The 22,296-nt window shown below is 31.9% G+C and overlaps 1 protein-coding gene and 1 pseudogene across 1 annotated transcript; one reads left to right on the plus strand and one right to left on the minus strand.

The window, feature by feature from the left end:
• Positions 1 to 263: 263 nt before the first annotated feature.
• Positions 264 to 1,853, minus strand: LOC128180239 (uncharacterized). Its single transcript, XM_052848166.1, has 4 exons — positions 1,747 to 1,853; positions 1,518 to 1,595; positions 859 to 1,095; positions 264 to 505 (listed from the first exon to the last, which is right to left on the minus strand). The coding sequence occupies exons 1-4, from the start codon at positions 1,823 to 1,825 to the stop codon at positions 264 to 266; spliced, it is 636 nt and encodes a 211-aa protein (XP_052704126.1). The 5' UTR covers positions 1,826 to 1,853.
• Positions 1,854 to 20,158: 18,305 nt separating this feature from the next.
• On the plus strand, positions 20,159 to 21,752 carry LOC128180235 (short-chain collagen C4-like; annotated as a pseudogene).
• Positions 21,753 to 22,296: the final 544 nt, after the last annotated feature.

Below are 22,296 nucleotides of genomic sequence, written 5' to 3' on the forward strand. Positions count from 1 at the left end.
TCATATAAATAAAACTGGGGTGACAACGTTTAAGATGTCTATATTTAAGATGTGTGATTTAAATTTACTTGCAACCAATCAACTCGGAGCCTTTGCAGGTATAATATTCAAAAGGGGGACAATTCAAATTCGGAAGACCTTAATAAGATAGTGAGATAATATTTGATGAAATGGTAGGACTTGTAAGATCGTTTCAAGACTACAAAAAACATAATTAAGATTACCACAATAACACAGTTAATACTACAACAACGATATTTTTATTATTTAGAACAAACAGCACACACGAGTTCTCTTCCTTGTACATAGGGTGGACACTTCAAGGAACCACATAGAGCCTCTACGGAATAGAATAGTTTACCATTTTTATCTGTATGACCCCCATGTAAGGTATCTGGATGCTCGTCAATACAGGTGTACATTGTACTGGCTCTGTGGTCATGATATCCAGCCATTAAGTAACCACGGTATTCTAACTTCCATCCTTTGTAACACGTTTTTCTAGCTACAAATCAATAAATTCATGAGAATATTTTTCTTCAATACTGTTTATAACATATGAAGAAAATACGAAATCCTTGAATGGTTTAGTATATCCAAAGAAAAAAAAGCATAGTTGGTCTTGATGTCTTATTCACATGTTAATTTAATTTAAAAATCTAACATGAAAACTAATTATTTTGGGACCAAATACATGTACCTTAAAAACAGATACCATAACATTATTCTAAATATAACTATAAGCTCAGATTGTAAGTTAAAAGAGGTTTTGGGTTAACCTTATGACCAAGTTGGATGAAGCAAACAAATATGATAAACTTAGTTGTATAGTTATTTAAAAATTTAAATCTGACGCACCTGGAAACATTCTTACAACTGATCTATTTCGACGAAAACACACTGCACATGGTACATCGTGATTGTGAAGTTTCCGAAGGTTGCCAAGGGAATCATATGTTTGGTATTCTGCACCAAGTACATAAGCTTTGTCCCCATCAGTTCCATCCCTATAGTTTCCCCATTCTGGATCTCTCGGTAAACAAAGAGTATCAACCGTTGCACCCTTGTTGGTATACCATGAACCTCCAGTGTAACCTTCCAAAAATGAAAAAAAATATAATAAAAACAGTAATGTCTTTTATTTATACGGGATAGCACAATTTTTTTACAAAACTAGTTCACATTGTGGTCCTGAAAACGAATATACAGACAGCAACTATATTCAGAAACTGAAAAGTCTTACAAAACATGTATTTCTGAGAAAACAAAATACATAATATGTGAATTAAACTACATGAAATTGCCTTAAATAGAGCCTTTGATGAAAAATAAAATATGATAAACTGTTTGTACATATCATATAAATACATGTAATATGACATGCTAGATGCATTTTGCATTTGGCAAAACACATACATGTATGTAGGTTATTTACGCTGTCCTGTAAAGCAGACTGATGGAGTACAGTATACATATTATTCACCAACCTGAAACAAGTGATTTCAGAATAGAATTACCTGAAAGAACTAGCTCGGCATTTGAAGGACACGTTTTCTTCCCCCATCGCGTGTAAACCACGCTTCTTTCTGTTGTTTCTTTTCAAAAAGACAGTAGGCACGTGAATTCATTGGTATTTCCTTTTTATACATTTTTCGTACATAAAGCGGATAATTGCATTTTTAAACGTTACATCTTTTCTACATCAAACTCTGCCCCTCCCCCCCCCCCCTACTGATTGACACGCACCTGGAGAAGGTTGTCCTGTTAGTAAGCTCTGTACTATCTCTTTACAACTTTCTATGTTTGCCGCAGCCCGTACTTCCATCCCAAAAATCACAAAAATGAGAGGCACAATCATCTGCAGTAGAATAAAATGCATTATTAATCCGTAATAACAGAACAAGTCAAAGTTTGGTTATTTTCATGTTTATTAAAAAAAAAATAGTTGTTGAAGATTTAAAATTTTTTTAGCTGTAATTAATCATTTTGTCAGACCTTTGGAAAAAACTGCAACATCTTATTGCTTGAGCTGTTTTGTTATTTTCAATACGAAAATTTTGTGAAAATTTGTAACTTAATTAAAACAAACTTATTTCAATGTATGGATACACAAAATTATTGATTAACTTTTAGATTGGTAAACTGAACTTACCATTGCAAGTGTAAGATATCACTAAAGGCCTAGTTTATCTAGTATATATATATATATATATATATATAAGTCAAAAAAGGAAATCAATGCCTACATTCAACCTACGCAATTTGACAATGCTAATCAGATAGACATTAAACTGAAATTCTATACCAAAACTAGGCCTAGAATTACACAAATGAATTTCGTGTGTGTGAGACTTTTTTTCCTAATATCAGGTACTACTAATCATAATAATTGAAAACTATGTTACATATGCCTATGGCACCATTCTTAAAAAAAAGGGTATAACTTCTTAAACAGATGACTGATACGGGTACTGGATTTTTGGGATTTTACAATCTTACGCATGCGCATTACATTCACGCTAAATCACTAGAGGCTCTTTAGTTTAATATGTGTTCACAATATCACATTTGCACGTATAAATTCAGAAACGATATAACAAATACGTTTTAATTTTCATTAAAATTTGTCAAAAAATAGTCATCAAAGGAAATAATGGGAGATAACTCTAACTCAGTGCAATTGATAAAAAAAAAATCCCGAGTGTTCCGAATGTCAACATGGTGTGTATATTCGAAGCGAGTAAAAATGTTGTTGAGAAAGAGTTGAACGCTTCATTAATATGAATAAAATTATTAGATGAAAGGTATTTACAACCTCAAAATGGTTTGTTATGAATAATCTGACTGTTATTTTCTATGCAGTTTCATTGATTTTCTACAAAATCGTTTCTGAGCGATTATGCAATTTTTTTCTACATTACGACAGAGACATAAATGGCAATGTTATTTATGTCTCTAATTACGGTTATGTAGGGGGGATTAACTGTGATGAAGGCCTGTCCCGAGATACAGTTAGATTATTCTCACTACGCAGAGTGTAGTAAAGTTAATACCATTTTTGTAGGCTTAAAGCTGGGTTATGTAAATCTCAACAACACGGTGTGTCGATGTATCTTTTTCGTAAATAATCTGATATTATATGCAATGTCAATGTCATATGCAACGGGTCAAAGTTTATTCTTTTTGAAAATTAAAGGGTATCTGGTCATCTCAAAATACAAGTCAATTCACTATAGAGATGCATGGCAAACTTTCTTTTTGTGGCACTTCGAGGTAGTTTTTTAAAATATACTACAATGTTCCATAATTTGTATTATGTACATTGTAATTGAAACTATTACTGTCTACCTTGTGTGTAAAAAGTACTAAATACTTTATGAAAGTCATGTCAAAATATCAAAATGCACCAAAGTGTATTATAAATTTGGGATTTTACAAAGTTTTAAATGTAGTTTTGTACATTAGATTTATTCAAAAATTAAAAAAATATCTCCGACGAACCATAATTCTTTGTGTAAAATTTTCAAAAGCGTATACTTCTTAATTTTTTGTAATGTTATTTCTCATAACGTACGCCTACAAAGTTTTATTGTATTATAATACCATAAAGGCTATAAAATCATTTTAAAATGGTTTTTGTTTAAAAATCTTTTTTTTATATTTATTTTGTTTATTACGTTCAAAATTTACATGGACAATGAAACATAACTCAGCCAACTTAGAACAAATTTTAAAAACCTTGATACCAAACCATTTGCGTCAATCACCTGATCTTTAAAAAGTTTATTATAAAAGTTTATAATATTATTATGAAACAGACTGAGCTTGATCTTTACGATAATAATATCTTTTACCTCCAATACACATATAAACATTGATCTCATTTATAGATCATGTGAATAAACTGAATTCATAGTTTTAACACAAGAACATGAAATTATCGAACTGAAAAATCGGTGAATGGAGAAAAAACGTTATTGTCAACGATGAACATGAAAATTGTGTAAGAAAAATGGCTTTTGTCAAATGTCTTCTATTATTTTTAAATATTGTCCTTTATAGTTAAATATGCTAGATCAAAGAGATGACATTTTAACCCCTCACTAACAACTCTTTATTATGTAACACTGAACCAACACATTTAGGTTCCTACTTTGAATTGCAGCCCCAAATTATTGACGGGGATTGAAAGCTTCTGGATTCGTGATCTTTAGACATTTGAAGACATTTGAATTAACACACGTACATGATCGGTCATTAGAGTAGGCATCGTAACCCAAAGCTATGATTAGTTCATCAACTCCTTCAGCGTATTCCAAGCGGCAGATATACCATTCAAGTACCTCACTGGCTATCTAGTTACCACATCATTTACAAGAGTTGCACATACATACTCTTTTCTGTCGACATACCATCTATGTTCAACCATGATCGCGTCTCCTTACATCATGGTTATGGCCTGTTACAAATTGCAGCGATCTAACTCACATTAAAACCAGTTTCAACAAATCTTGCTGCACAATTAATAATATCACAAGCCAACACATGATTTACCTTTCTTTTTCAATTCAGCCTGTCAGACTCGGCTTTCTATTCGTGTTCAATCCATCAAAATCGGCTCAAAAGCTCTGCATCACCTGAAAGCACTTCTATTTTGAATATTTTTGTTATTGTTTTGTATTCATACGTGCCGTTTTAGTTGCATTATTAACATGTTTCATTAATGACACTTCAGGATTTATTATTTAAAAATGTTTTATTAAATGATAAGAAATTGGTTTTGTTCTATTGATCGCCGCATCAAAGGAAACAAATAAAATGTCTTAACCCAAATAGATTTCCGAGAATTTTTTTTTCAACATTAATAATTTAATTCTGATTGTAACGCATTTGATTGGCTAAACAAATTCATACAACTTAGGTAGAACTTAAATTCATTCCTTGAATATTTTTATTGGCTTGGGGGAATATTAAGAAAAAATACTAATACGAATAAACATGTATTCATTTACATTGATATTTTTGACAGTTATTAGTTATTATTTGACAAAATTAGTTTAGTAATTAAGAACGAAAACCCTATACAATAAAAAGATTATTTTTTGGGAGGTCGTATCAATTGCGTAGAAAAAATACGTAAAAAAACCCCAGAGAAATAAATCAAGAAAAGTTTTTATTAATTTTTTTAAAGTAAATCAACATTGTATCTGAAAGAATAAACACGAAATTCAATTAAGTTTTTGATTTAATATACGTATAACGACGCGTCTATCACAATATATTTTTATTAACCACCAAACATATAGATTCTCTTTATAATTAATTGCATGCTTACATTATAGGTGTTCAAATCAATGTGTATACGTTACTTCTTGTCTTCTGTAAATATTTTGGAAATAAGCAACGAGGAGGTCTTCTGTTACAGCTTCAAGTCAAGAAAGCTTTGTCAATCAGTCTTAATAAAACCACCCCCTTCTCCCTACACTTGTCAGGGTCTTACGGGTATTGATAGGAGCTCATTTTCACACTACCTTTACTTCTGACCAATCAGGACTTCAGAAAATCAATTTGAACTCTTGAAAACTAGTTCATGCCTATTTTCTATGCATTAATGAATCCCCCAGACTGCAGAGTATTGAAGACTTAGATCTCTCGAAAAACAGATAAAGGCATGTCTGTAATAAGTTGGGGATATACTTAGACAAGAAAAGTATTGACTGCTACTTTAAAACACTATTACACGCATAGGGAGCTATTCCCTACAAGCAAAATGAAAACGGGTATGCATCTCTTTATGTGATGCTTTTAACTTTCATTATGCAATATCCAGAAAATACTATATTACAATTAGATTGATAAGATAAGAAAGAACAACTGTTCCTTCTTTCCGGGCGCCTAGATCCCTGAATAAAGGGACCAGCCTCTTCAAACTAAAAAGTTACGAGGCAAAAACACGAGTAAAAATAAGCAGTTTTTAAAATATAGATTTCAATTATATAGTCCAAGTGGTACAATTGGAAGAAACTAAGATACAAAAATCAGAGGACAACATTTAAGGTGTCAATTTTTTTAATATTTCTAAATTTGGATTATTTGCTATTGACCATTTCGGAGCCTTTGTCCGGAAACGAATGCCCCATATCATTTTTAAAAAGGGGAATAACTCGAACCTGGAAGTTACGATTTCTCATCATTTTGTTACTTAAGATCAATTCAATGTAAGAATCAAAATTCGGTGGCCACGCATAGTCACGGATTTTCTTCATACTTGACAATTTGATAGACTTTGATGAGTAAAAAAGCTTAACACCATTTGTTTGTTTCAATGTGGTCCCGTTGCCATGGTAACCGGGGGTAAAGATGTAATAATGGCATTTCAATGCTTATTTGAGAACATATTGTGAGTAATGTGCAGAACTTGGGGTTTCCGGGGAAGAATATATCATTAAAAATATTTGTTTTTTTTCAAAAGAAAGAAAAAAATTCATGTAGAAACGCACACTTTTAGAGCGTTTCCATGGTTACTAAACAGAAATTTTAAAATCTGTTTTCTTCATCTAATTTGAATAAAAAGTGCAAATCTTGGATCTTTCGGTAAACACTATTATGATTGTGCAATTAAGAATTAAATTATGAAAATTGAGAACCGTTGCTATGGTAACAAGCTTAAAAATATGAAAAATTATAATATTTTTAGGCATCTTTAAATGGATATTATTCACTTATAATAAATAAATATATAAAATCAAATGGTGAGAAAAAATAAAGTATGTCCTTAACTTTAATGACATCTGAAAAAAATCTGAAATTTTCTAAAAATAATTACCGTTGCTATGGACTTTTTAAAAAGGAAGAATTTTTGTGTGATTTTTTACGCAACTTAATTTTCCATATAGCAACAACACTTCTCTGTTGCATAACAAAGGTTTTTGTGGTGTATAATGAAAATGTTGACATTTTTTCAAAATTTCCAACTAAAACAATTACAAATAATTTCTAAAATCAGGAATGAAAGCATATCAAAATAATCTTTGATTTCTCAGTTTTTCTTAATTTTTTAACTTGTTGCCATAGCAACGGATGTAAATTTTCATGATAAAATATATTTTGCATGGACATTGATATGGATATAAAAATTTAACAGTTTCCCATTTGGGCTTATTAAAAAACCGCAGAAATCCGATTTTAAAAATTTGTAACGGTTTCCATGGTAACATTTTAAAAGTATTGGTTTCTCCATCAATTTTCTTATATAATTAAATAATTGAAAATAGGACAAAGACTGTATTATGTCTTTGATAGTTTACATAAGTGGCCAAAACCTTTTAATATGGCTTCAAAGTAGATAAGTTTTGCTATTTTTCAATCTTTAGTCTCGATTAACATGGCAACGGTTACCCCCAGCAACCAACTTTTAGTAGTTTTTAGCTTTTTACACCTAGGTGTGTCCATGTATGAAATATAAGGAAAATTGGTGACTATGCATGGCCAGACCCTTTTACAAATCATTGATTCTTACATAGAATTGATCTTAAACACTAAATCTAATTTACAATACACCCTAAAAATTTGAATGAAATCGGATGACAACCAAAAAAGTTATAAAGGTTTTAAAAACGTCTAGAAGAATAACAACTAGATCTCGTTACGAGTAACGAGTAGGTATTCCGTCCGATTTTGTTTGATATGATACGATGAAATATTGATACTCTCTGCCAAATCTGAGATCCAGGTGAAACTAGCTTTCTTGTCTCCAGACCGGAAACAGACGAACGAAAGTGATTATTGTAAATAAAAGCTGTTTTTTTTAACATATATGCCTAGTGTACATCACTGTTTATCATGCTAGATGAAACACCAAAGACTATCTGTTAAACTTGTAAAAAACATGAATTGTTTGAACTTTTCTGGTTAGTACCGGAAGTGGCGATTGACAAAATAAAACCTGTTAAACACATCTTCAAACAATACTTCCGATTTCCACTAACAAAGAGTTAAGTCCCTTATGGCGCTCTTCAATCACCGGAGTGAAAAAACGTACAGATCTCGCGAGATTTTCGGGACAAACATTCCTTGTTGCGAATGACGCTACTGCAGTGTACGTATATATGCCTGCGCGACATTGTATTGCTGTCGGTTGTACTGCCGATAGTCGAAGCAGCTCAAATTTACTCTTCCACCAGTTACCCAAGGTAGAGAGCGAATTGAAAAAGTGGCTAAGTTTGATAAGGCGAGAGGGATTAAAAATAGACAGTTTTTGCGACAACAGACACTATGTTGTCTGTTCCAAACACTTTGTTGACTCCTTTCCAACACCGCAAAACCCTTACCCAACTTTGTTTACATATAATAATTATAAAAAATCAACTCCACGGAAAACGAAGAATTCTAATTCAAGCAGGTCATCTTCAACAAACGTCAAACAGCATGATCAGCCATCCATCAAAACTGTTCATCTCGTCAAATGTGAGCCAGCCACCGACAAAACACAGATATGTTATCCGTATGTAGCAGGAGAATTAGACATTCCACAAACAGATGTCAACAATAACAACAGAATTAAAACAGGTTCGTTTAACAATTGCATGTAAATAGGTTATATTTTGTATATATATTAAATAATAAAAATTAACCCGTAAAATATGCATATATTATACATGTATATACTTTATACAATATTGTTACTATTTTATACAAGTATACCAGTTCTTTATCGGCATGTTTCAAATTATTTTAGAGGTTGGATGTGATATTCAGTGTCAAAATATACAGCATGACCATCATTATATCTGCTGTGACCCAGAGAAGAAGTATTGTGGGGAACATGACCTTTTGGAAAGAATAACATCCTTAGAGGTGAGTTGACACTGACAAAATATTATACATGTACATGGGATTTTTTTAAAAAATGATAATTATGAACATGAGGTTCAATAAACATTTTTTTTTTACTTTTTTAACAAATAGGCTAGGTGTTCGGAGCTAGAAAAAGAAAACATGGAACTGAGAGAGGAAAATCAGACATTGCAAGCCCTGAAAATGCAGAAAAATGACTTCAGGAATGATCTTATGGGAAAAATTATACAAGATGATAACAACATCAAACACTTTCTTGGACTGCCATCCCTCAGTTTTCTCACATTCTTCCCTCAGTTTTTGGCACCATATTACAACAAAGTTTCATTTTGGAAAGGTTCTGGGAGGTCAGGATCCAAGAAGTGGCAATAGAAGAATCAACAAAAACCTGGCAAACAGAGAAAACTAACCATGAAGGAAGAGTTCGTATTGGTTATGCTAAAATTAAGACTCGGTTTAGACAATGCAACTCTATCTGTTTTATTCAATGTGTCTGTTGGATATGTCTCGACCTTGTTCGGCACATGGATTAATTTCTTAGCACAAATTTTAAATCCTGTTATCAAGTGGCCATCCAAAGAAAAAATTCTGAAACACATGCCTTTATCCTTTCAGCTAAAATACCCTAATACTACATCAATAATTGACTGCACCGAAGTGTTCATTCAAAAACCCAAAAACTGTTCAGCTCAGGCAGGTACTTGGAGTAATTACAAGTCACATAACACTCTAAAGGCTCTGGTGGCTATCCAACCCAATGGAGCTTTTACATTTGTTTCCAAATTCTGGAGTGGTAATGTCAGTGACCGAAAAATTACTGTGGACAGCAAATTTCTTGACCTTATTTTCCCAGGGGATGAGGGGACGGCAGACAGAGGATTCCGAATAAAAGATCTTCTTACCCTGAAAGGAGCATATTTGAATATGCCACCTTTTATCCATGAGAGAAGAAATGGGAAGGGGAGAGTACTGTCATCTAAACAGATTCTTGAAACTCGTAAGATTGCTTCTTTACGCATCCATGTCGAACGGGCTATCAGAAGACTCAAATCCTACAAAATGTTAGCAGGAATTCTCCCATTAAATATGAAAAACTTGTCATCAGCCATGCTACGAGTTGCAGCAGCATTTTGTAACTTCATGCCACCTTTGTCAAAAATTTTAAATAAGGAAAATTACAGTTGTTCATGTGTACCGTTAATTTGATTGGCGGTTTTCTTTTCCAGCAACATAAATAATTGTATCAATTGGACTAAGTGCTCTAAAAATGTTTTAAGCTAGTGCATTTATTCATGATTGCACAATATTTCAAATAATCATATGCCTTTTTTTTATTTACTTGTTATGATGAAAAATGATTGAGATAAATACATTAATTTCAAGAACTTTATATATTACTTATGATGATCAATAAATTGTGAAATTATGGTACAGTGTAATCCATACAATGGTTTTTGACATTCATCAACTTTTGAATTAGCACAATAAAACAAACACCATAATCATTAACCTTATTCAAGTTTTCTGATGCATATACATGCACTTAGACCAATTTTGGGAAAACATATTGCACATAAAAACTTTTGAGTTTTTCAAATAACAGTTCCCAATCTGCTTGTGAGAAATTAACTCTTTCTACATAAATATCTTTTTGTGTGTACAATACAAAATCACAGTAAGATAACTTGCAGACTGCCATTTGGCCAAGCATTTTTGACATAATAGGAGCAGGAAATACTCTTTTTCAATGCATAATTACCATTGACAATTGCACATGATGAATTTTTTGACTTAGCAACCTGACAAGTTTCATTTTGTGAACTATATGGACACTTGATTTCAACAAGACCTTTGCCACAGCATTTGCATTCAGAAATACCATCAGGGGATGCAGCAAGATAGGGGAAATCTTTAAAAACAAAGATTCCAGTCTCTGAACACTTAAATGAAGGATGACAACATGTCATGTGATCTACATATTTCTCACGTGCAACAGATTCATTAATTTTTCCATATTCAACTGACTTCGAAGTAAAATTATATTGACCCATAATACTGCGCACAATATAATTGTCTGCTTTATCCCCTCTATAGTGATAAGCTTTGAAAAAATTTGAAGCAGTCAATCTTCCCTTTCTTTGGTACTGCCACATAAGGTTAATGGACTGTCCTTTGGTAAATTCATTAACTTTCTTAACATAACAATCGTCTACTTTCACATTTTCTTGACCAAGCATTGCCACTAAATCAATAATATTTTTGGGCGTGTCCTCAATAGACATGGACATGTCATTGTTATCATCAGAGTCTGACATTGTATACAAAGCCACTGCCGATGTTTTGCTCTTCTTTAGGACTTGAACAATGTTCTTTTCCAATGACTCCATATCAAAATCTGAAGATTTAAGAGGCAAATAACCAGAATCTTCAGATGGTCGTGGTTTATCTGGTACATTCACGACAGTCCTGTAATTTATATGGAATTATTATAACGCATTATAAGTAAATTTCTAAATAACGCACATTGTAATTGCAAAATATTAATTCTTAGTTAAAGGATATTAAACAATTCAGTTTCGTAATTCATTCTGCAAGATTTGCTTGGTTTTCGAATGAATAAAAGGGCTGGCATAAAATTAAAACTGAATATTTAAGCACAATATATGTACATGCGAGAAGCGCCAGAAAAGAACAGTTGAATTGACAATGTTTATAAAATAAGTTAATTCAATTACTGGGTAATCCCCAAAAAAGAACATATAAAAATAGGGTAACACACCTGATATCTAAGTCATGAACAGGCACTGGCCTGCATACTTTCCGTGGTTTATCCCAATATGCTGCAGTATTAGTAACTCCAATTGAACTTCGATCTTCCATTGAAGTGATGTGATCTATTATGCCAAACAGTAGGGCAACAACATGCTTACATGATCCATCCCCTCTGTTAAATATTAATAATGTGGTTATGAAAAATGATAATAAAATAGTATGACCAGCTTTGCTTCAATAAGATATACAGGGAAGTAAAAATCTAGAAAATAAACTTACGCAACACATGTACATTCAGCTGAAAATATATGTCCTGATTTCTCAACCAGAATCCATGGGATATAGGGATCACTGGACTGCCTTGTTTCAGGCACATATTTGCCTTTACCATAGGACACATCTTCATCTGAATTGAAAAGTGATAAATTATTTTCAGTTCAAATATTCTAAATTCCTTTTTGTTGACATTGTTGTTGACAATACATATATTCTTTTAAGATTTGTTGCATGACTGTCTCTAATCATGTTTGATAAATCAATAAAGGTATGTCTTGGTGTGACATTAATTTCCAGTCCCTGTTTACTGGGTAGAAAACTGTTGGTCAACAAGATTATGTTTCTGTTGTAACATTTATATTATATATTGCTTATATCGATTTTGACAACAAAATTTATGAATATATGGGTACTATTTCATATTTCAATGTCAATAAAACTATAAAATGGTATGCTTTACGAAGTTTACGTCCAATTTGTTTTATATGATACGATACAAATATTGATACTCTCTGCCAAATCTGAGATCTTGTTGAAACTAGTTTTTTTGTTTCAGTACCGAAAATGGACGAACGGAAGTGAATAATGAAAATAAAAGCTGGTATTTCTTGGAAGTTTGCTTAATGTACATCACTGTTTATCAGGAGAGATAACATACCCAAGAACGTCTCTTCAATTTGTTAAAACATGAATTGTTTGAACCCTTCCAGTGAGTACCGGAAGTGACGGTTGACAGTTTATAACCCATTAAACAGATCCTCAATCAATTGTCTATCATTCAGAAAAGTTTTGTGCCTCAACCACTTACAGTTACTAAAATCTCCCGGGTATCAAATTTGTTAAATTTGTTGAAAATAAAAGTCTGCATTTTTAAATTTTTTTTACTGTTTTATTAATTTTACTAAAAATTTCTAATTAAAACTGTCAAACTTTCAAACAACTTGATTTGTTTTAACCTTTTCGCTGGGGACCGGAAAAGACAGTTGACAAAATGAGAACAATCAAACAAATATTATATCAAATGTCTATCATCCATGTAAGTTTTGTGTCTTGATCACTTCCACTTTCTAAGATCTCGCGTGTAAAACATTTGTTTAAAAAAATCTACCTGAGATAATTGAGATCTCACCAAAAGCAGAACTGTTTTCGTTTATTCAACAACAAAATGAATTATATACGTAAAGATTTATACTAATATATTCATTCTATGTAAAATAACTTAGGGAATTAAAAAAAATATGGTTTTTTTTTTAGCCAAAGGCTCAAGTGATCTTTTCTGAATTTGTGCGTTGTCTGTCGTCGTTGTCGTCGTTGGTGTCGTCGTCGTTGTCGTCGTCGTTGTTGTAAACTTTTCACATTGTTGTCATCATCTCAAGAATTACTGGGCCAATTTTAACTAAACTTGCCATAAATTATCCTTAGGTGAAAGGGATTCAGATTTTTTCAAATGAAATGCCACGCCCTCTTTCAAGGGGAGATAATTAGGAATTAGTGAAAAAGTAATTGTGTATTTTAAAAATCTTCTTCTCTAGAACCAATTGGCCAGAAAAGCTGTAACTTGCGTGGAAGCATCCTCAGGTAGTGTAGATTCAAATTTTTTCAAATCATGATCCCTAGGGGTACGATGGGGCCACAATTTGGGGTCGATTTTTTACTTAGGAATATATAGAAAAATATTTGTAAAAATCTTCTTCTCTAGAACCGATTAGCCAGAAAAGCTGTAACTAGCATGAACGAATACTCAGGTAGTGTAGATTCAAGTTTGTTCAAATCATGATCCCCTGGGGTACGGTGGGGCCACAATTGGGGGTCGAATTTTTACAAAGGAATGTATAGAGAAATATCTTTAAAAATCTCTTCTCTAGAACCAATTGGCCAGAAAAGCTGTAACTTGCGTGGTAGAATCATCAGGTAGTGTAGATTCAAGTTTGTTCAAATCATGATCCCCTGGGGTACGGTGGGGTCACAATTGGGGATCGAATTTTACAAAGGAATGTATAGAGAAATATCTTTAAAAATCTTCTTCTCTAGAACCAATTGGCCAAAAAAGCTGTAACTTGCGTGGTAGAATCCTCAAGTAGTGTAAATTCAAGTTTGTTTAAATCATGATCCATGGGGGTACAATGGGGGCACTATGGGGGGGGGGGGGGTCGAATTTTTACATAGGAAGATACAGAAAAATATCTTTAAAAATGTTCTTCTCAAGAACCAATTGGCCAGAAAAGCTGTAACTTGCATGGAAGCATCCTCAGGTAGTGTAGATTCAAGTTTGTTCAAATCATGATCCCTGGGTGTACAATGGGGCCACAATTTGGGGTAGGAATGTAAAGAGAAATATCTTAGTTTTGAAAATCAATTGAGCAGAAAAGCTGTTACTTGAGTAAAAGCATTCTTAGGTAGTGTTATATTTAGAGAGAAAAATCTTTAAAAATCAAATAAAAAAGGATGAAACTATAAAGGAGGGGGGTCAGATTTTTACATTGGAAATAAATTTGATCATTCTCAAAAATATTTAGTATATAGTATTACTAATATGCAATCATATTGACATTTGTTGATTCTCATTTGTTTAGACTTTGGACCTGCATAATTCTTGTGCCACGTATAAGGTTCAAAGTTTGATGTAGGTTTATATTTACCTGAATTTATTATGTCTAGTGTTGAATAGGTGAGCGATGTGGCCCATGGCCTCTTGTTTTGTGGTGGGACAGGAAACGTACAACTGGAAATGAATTTCTAAAGAAATGACAAAAAAGGCTCGAGGATGTTATCACAATCTATTATTCTTTAAAATTTCAGGCAATTCAATTCAGTCATATCAGAAAAATCAGAAAAGTTTTATGTCTCAACCACTCACAGTTATTAAAATCTCGCGGGTATCAAATTTGTAAAAAGGAAAGCCACCTAAGATAATTGATATATCCTTTTTTTTTATTCAAACTTTCATGGGGAACACTATCTATCAAAAACTCATACATATGCAAGATACATAACAGTAGACTTAAAAAGTATCAAAAACTCATACATATGCAAGAGGATACATAAAAGTAGACTTATATTTTTTTGCCATTATTTGCTTACAATTTCCTTGCAGCTATTATAAACACATTTTATAACAAATCGCAAATAGTTTGCCAATACTTTTCATATTCAGCAAATTTACAACTCTCCAACAACAGTAGTTTCTCAATATGTATTCTATCAGTGACAGTTCGTTTTAACATGAGCGTCGAGAGGTTTGGGACATTCTTATATTTACTGGCAAAAATAAATTGTTTTACTGTAAGAATCAATATGTTTTGAAGTCTATACATATTTCTGTTTTTGAATTTACCAAAAAGTATAGTTTTTTTATCAAATGTCATTAAAAAATTAAATTTGCTTCTTAACCATTCTTCAAAGTAGAACCATATTTCTTTGACATGAAAACAGTCCACAAATAAATGTTCTATAGTTTCTATATTTTGATTACAGAAAGAGCAGGTTGGCGAATCAATTATATTGAGTTTGAAAAGGTACTCATTTGTTGGCAAAATTATATGTAAAATCTGGAATTGCACATTGAAATTGGATTCTTTCGAGGTTTTAAATGGGGGTTCAAAAATATTCCATTCTATTTCTGTATAAGCAAATCCACTTTCTGTCCACTTCTATACTGAACGAATTGATTCGTTTTTGTTATCGATGAGTACATAATACATATCCTGACATCCTTTGCTTTGTTTATAAAAAATACTAAGAGAATTTGGAATAAATGGTCCATATTCTACCTTACTATTATTTAAGGCTTTTAATCTTTCAAAAAATGTTCCTTTCAAACTCCTATATTCTAGAAAATTGGTCTTAACATTTGAGTTTTCAAGAGTTTCAAGGCAAATTGCCTTCTTCTGTCATCAAATCTTTTATAAATTTATAACCACAGTTGAAATAATTCTTAATAAAAATTGATGAGTTATTAATTTTAATATTAGATTAAACCATATATGTTCATTAAGTACTTTTATATCATTTTGGCTATAGGACATAACAATTTTAACCCAATCTAATAAAACTTCTTTCCAAAACTTGTTACTTATCTTATTGCTAATATTGATAATAAAGTCTTAACCTTTTTCCCATAGGGTTCCTATTTTTAATCCTAATTCTGATTCAAAAAGTTTTATCCACTTTGTATTAGAGTGGATAAGTCTTCTTATCCATGTAGATTTCAATGCACAAACAAATTCCATATAGTCTATCATTTTTAATCCCCCACATCTGTAATCTTGAATTATAATGTTTTTCTTTACCTTATGGACCTTGCCTACCCATAAAAAAAAGTAAATTTCTTTCTCAAACTGTTGAGGGTATTCTACACTAGGTTTTGGTATAGTTAGTTGATATATCTTAGCGGAAGTAGAATAAGTTTGCTTCTTTAGAATTGGATAGTTTATATATACAAGATTTTATACTGATATATTCATTTCATGTGAAATAAATTAAAAAAAGAAAAAAATTAAAATTTTTAAGTGCTTCCGGTGTCGACCGGAAGTGACGACAATTCAAACAAAATAATGTAAACACGGATACATACATAAGGCTAGAATCCCAGAAAGTTTGGTTGTTCAAATCGTCATCGTTTTTTAGATCTCATGAAGTCAATGATTTTGTTTGTCTCTCGGCAGGAAACGGACAAACAGAAATGCTTAATGAAAACTAAAGTTAGTATTTCTTGAACATTAGACAGCTGTACTTTATTGTTTTACTGATTTTACAAAAATTTACCTATAAAAACAGTTAAACTTTCAAACAACTCGATTTGTTTGAACCCTTTCGGTGAGGACCGGAGGTGACGGTTGACAAAATGAGACCAGTCAAACGATTTTTTTTAACAAACAGCTATCACCCATGTTTGTTTCTTGATCACATGCACTTTCTCAGATCTCGCGAGTAAAACATTTGTTTAAAAAAGATACCTGAGGTAATTGAGATTTCACCAGAAGCAGAACTTGTTGGTTTATTTAACATCCCATAAATGACATAGGTAAAGATTTATACTATAATATTCATTCTAATATGTAAAAAATTTAAAGACGTAAAAAATATATTTTGATTACTTCCGGTGACGACCGGAAATTACGACGAACAACACAAAATAATTTGTTTACATCTACAGACATTGGTCTATCATCCTAAAAAGTTTGGTTGTTCAAGTCTTCATCGTTTCTGAAATCTCGAGGAAACAATGTTTTTTGTAGCGGGACAGGAAACAGACAACCGGAAATGATTTTTTAAATGACAAAAAAATATAAGAGATAAAGTCAGATTCTATTGTCCCTGAAAATTTCAGGCAATTCTATGCAGTCACTTCGGAGATATTCTGCCGACAAAAAAGAGGGGAAAAAAGAAAAACAAAACTCGTACCCAAATTTCGTGCCTCGTTTGCCTCCAACAAATGGCGCCACTGACATAAGATTTAATAGGGCCCAATTTCAAGCTATTGTCTACATACCTGAAAATTTCATAGTCATATTTCAAAAAGTTTCTGAGATCATCTCTGTATAAAAACGGTCGTAAAATGTACAAAACAGCCGATACGTCGGTACCGGAAGTGACTACAGAAAAAATATCAAAGACGTATAAAGATTATAATAAGTTTCATCATCTGTGAAAAAAATGGCCGAAATCGGTCGAAAAGTTTTCGAGAAATCGCGTGCACAAAATTTGTGGGGAAAAAAATAGATACGATCTCGTTACTAGTAACGAGTAGGTCTTCCGTTCAATTTTTTAAACGATACCATTGAAATATCAAAGAACTTTTAGAATTTCCACTCAACATCTCCCTTTCAGATAGTGTATACGCTTGTCATTATCCTTTAAAATGCTCAACAAAATGATTTGCTTTTTCACATGCAGCACATTAAAGGTTTAAGATTTTAGTCCCCGAAAATCTATAATTACGTCATCAATGGGTGCGGCAATGAGTTTTACAAACTGATATTGTTACGATCAAAAACTTTGTTTCTAAAATGCATTACAAAATCTTTATCGTTTTAAAGGTATGTGTAAGAGACTTTACTTGTGTCTTGGCCCCTAATTTAAGGGGCCAGTCCTTTTTTCTTGAGTTTATTAAAAAGTTCCTACGAATACAAACATTTTTTGTTCTTATTGTCCCTAAACTATTGATTGGCATTGATTTTTTCTGATAGATATTGTTATGATCAATAACTTAGCTTCTATAATGCATTACAAAATCTTTATCGTTTTTTTTAGTTATTTGTAATAGAGTTTACGAGTGTCTTGGCCCCTAATGTAAGGAGCCATCCCCTTTTTCTTGAGTTCATACAAAGGGCCAAAAAATACTAACATTTTTAGTTCTTACACCTATCTAATATTGTTGTTCATTTTTCAGATACAAATGATTGAATATTTTAGGGTCCAGCCCTCTATATCCCTAATTGGGACAGACATTGGTGTTTTGATAAGTGGAATCGATTTAAATCATCAATGTAAACATTTTCTCTTTTATAATGTCTAACAAATTATGGCTACTTCTCTAGATATATTGCGTCCAAGTTTAAGTACTTTTGCCCCTAAAAAACCCCTAATTACGTAATTAATGGGCGTGACAATGATTTTTTTTCTAATAAATATTGGTAATATCAACAACTGATTACAATATCTTTATCATTTTTAAGTTATTCTTTAAAAAAAACTTTACGAGTATCTTGGCCCCTAATTGAAGGGGACAGCCCCGTTTACTTGAATTCATTCGAAAGTTCTTAAGAATACCGACATTTTTTGTTCTTATACGTATCTAAAATTGATGTTCATTTTTAAGATAAACATGATTGAATATTTTACGATCGTATCTAGTGAGTGTTTCTTTTTTTTCAAGACCTTTATATGAGAAGCTTTTTGTCTAAAAGATAAGAACACATGAACCTATGCGACGGCAATAAATTATAAATGCAATTAATTAAAAGGTTTTGAAAATTCTGCAGATGTCCTATCCGCTATGAACAGACTACGAAGAACGACACATTTGACTAGAAGTTCCATGTTTTCTCGTTACAGTTTCCCCTAGTCTGTCAGATCAACAATTAATCCGCGCGGCTCCTGGGCTGTGTTTATATACTCCCCCCCCCCCCTTTCCACTTTAAAAAAAAATAATAAAATGAATCAATGGTGTGCGATAGTTATCGTTTTGTATTTAACTTAACGCCGGTTTGAAAATTAAATGTTTTTCAATTTTAATAAATATATATATATATATATATATATATATATATATATATATATATATATATATATATATATATATATATATATATATATATAGATAATGTCTGTATCATTTTCAAAATAAAGTAATATTAATTTAGATTTAATCACCGTTTTGTTAACCTAGGAATTCAACATGTATATTATTAAATACAGTCCCATAGTTGTGTTTTTTTTTGGGGGGGGGGGGGGGGTTGCTGATTTCATGATAGACTTACCTTTATTTGTATAGTTATTTCCTGTTATTTTCTGCAATCCATTTCCCTTCCCACTGTCACACGGAGACTGGATGATATTGCGTACTTATTCTGTCACCAGGGAACAACTCTCGGCAGAATTGTGAACACATGGTCAGCTTAATCAACAAATTCATCAAAATCAGACATGAAACATGGCTTTAATTACTACTTATCCAGTTTATCTGCATAACACGTAATTTTGTTGCTATTTGTGATTATAACACCTGATAGAATTTTGCAATGGGCTAGATCCTGTTAGTTAAAAAAATTAATGAGTGAGTGTTGTTGTCTAATTTTCTACCTTAAGGCTATTCAGTAATAAATGTAGATAAATAAAGCCTTGGTACAGCAAAAAATACTTAAATAAATAAAACAGATTGCGACAGTATATATATATATATATATATATATATATATATATATATATATATATATATATATATATATATATATATATATATATATATATATATATATATATATGAAGTAAGTGAAGAATTTTTATGAGATAGAAAAAGCGACATACAGATCGCCTGATAGTACGTATTCAAGGTATTGTGAGCGTCCATTTTATTTCATATTATTCATTGGTTAATGCAATGATTTTTCATTCAGTCCCATTAAGAAAACCTAGTATTTTGCACTATGGAACTAATTAAGAATTGTATATGCTATTTCATAATAAAGATTGCTAATAGTTGATATGTTTACAAAATGTTTTTATTATGAGGTCTTAATTTCTATCCAGAACAATGGGAATCTTGATTTTGTTATTGCTCTTTGCTGCTACACAAGCTGAGACAAACGCCGGAAGTTGTAAAGACATGCTGCAGGGTTATCTGACAGGACAACTATCGTCCGCTCAAGGAGCGTACCAAGTAGAGGCTCTCAGGCGGAAATTCAAAAGTTTTACTGACGTCATCGAGAAATCAATGAAAGAGTTTAAAGAAAACATAATGTCTGAAGTAAAGACACGTAAGATGGTATTATTTAAGATGATTATTTTCTAATGACTTAAATTATGATTCTTAAGAACATCTAACTTTATTTACACTTTGACAGACACCAGTAACAGAAGTGGTGTTTACACTAGATGGGGAAAGAAAACGTGTCCTTCTGATGCCGAGTTAGTCCATTCAGGTAAGAAATAAATACTATTGTCTGTCGTCGATACTTCTTAGTCTATTAAATATTATCATGCATGTACTCATCTTTGGAATCAATCATGATTCACTGCCTGAGAAAAATATGAAAAGGTAAAAATAAGTGGGTAAAATAACTCATGTGGAAATATTATTTGACAGTTCGATTAAAAACAGAATTATGATATAGCCAATTGAAAATGTTATTGTACATAAAAGAATTAATTTTTAAAAAGAGTTCATATGATAGATTAATTGATTTTCTAAACTGTTGTATTTACTTATTTGTATTTACCTCTTTGTTTACCGAGAAATCCACAGTGGGGGATTTGCACTGATGGACATGATGGATATAGAAATTACATTCATGGTGCAGAATATGAAACTGGTTCTTTCAGAGGCTACATGAAAACTGTTCATAATCACGATGTTCCATGTGCTGTTTGTCTGGTTCACCAACGATCTGTTATTAAGATGTTTCCAGGTTAGTAATCTACGATCAAATAAAAACAAATATGTATCTTGTGGATAATTGTAAAGGTTTTATACGGCTTGACAAGGTCGCTTTTTGCCATGAAACAACCAAGGCGTTTATAATTAATTTAAGTTTTGGGCTCTTTGGAAGTTGGAACAGCGAATGGCATGACTATATAATAGCTCGATACTGTTTTTTAGATATGGTAGACACATTTTTTTCTGAAAAAATATAACCTATCTCTATTTAAAAATATTTCGATATCTTAATAACTTTTGGTTTTTTTTAAATCAATGCTAGGAGAACTGAATATGTTACATGTTACTGTTTTCCCCTTTCCTTATTTATGATTTGAAAAGAAATCAGCTGTTCTGTCTTTTTATATGGCTTATCGCCTCTATATAAATGAAATATTTTTTTTTTGCATTTATATTCCTTTAATGAAAAAAACATTCTTTTGTATGGATTTAAAATGCCATTGTAGCAAGAAAAATGTGTTACAAAGGATGGACATTGGAAAACCATGGTTACCTTATGGCGGGGTATCATAACCACGCAGCTTGAACAACATACACCTGTGTTGATAGTCATCCAGACACCTTAGCTGGGGGCTCTGCGGGAAAAGATGGTAAACTCTTTTACATGGTTGAGGCTACATGCAACCCCTTGAAGTGCCTTCCTTATATAGAAGGAAGAGAACTTGTGTGTGTTGTTTGTTCTAAAGAATAAAACATTAATTCAAGTATTACTCAATTTTAGTGCATTAATATTTCAAGTTTTATTGTTCAAAACGGTTTGTGTTAAATAACATGCTGAAATGCATTAATTTTTTAATTGTTGCCTTTAAAATTTTTTACAATGGGATATTATTATTTACCTATGAACAATACTGTAGAATTAGCCAGCAACATAGTCATTTCCACTTTCGAAAATAGTAATCTTGTAAGTTTGAAAACAAGATTTACACGTTTTGAATGAACTGTGGAAATCTTTTTAAATTAGAAAATGCCAATTTTCGTGGATTGTGGGGTTTCAATAACTTATGGGAAATTCGATGTAATTTCAGTATAAGTAAAAAAAAAACTGTTTAAGTTTGTTTTTCGATAAAGAAGTTATTTGCCGGTAATGGCTAGAAAGAATGACACAAAAATTGAGCATCCATGAATTCTTATGATTCCACATATTAGCTAGCCAAAGGTTCACGATCCATTTTGATTGTCTACCACCTTTAGATGTTTTTAAACGTAGCACAGCGCCGTTTAGCCATTAAGTT

This window comes from Crassostrea angulata, chromosome 4, assembly GCF_025612915.1.
Source record: "Crassostrea angulata isolate pt1a10 chromosome 4, ASM2561291v2, whole genome shotgun sequence".
Taxonomy (NCBI): domain Eukaryota; kingdom Metazoa; phylum Mollusca; class Bivalvia; order Ostreida; family Ostreidae; genus Magallana; species Magallana angulata.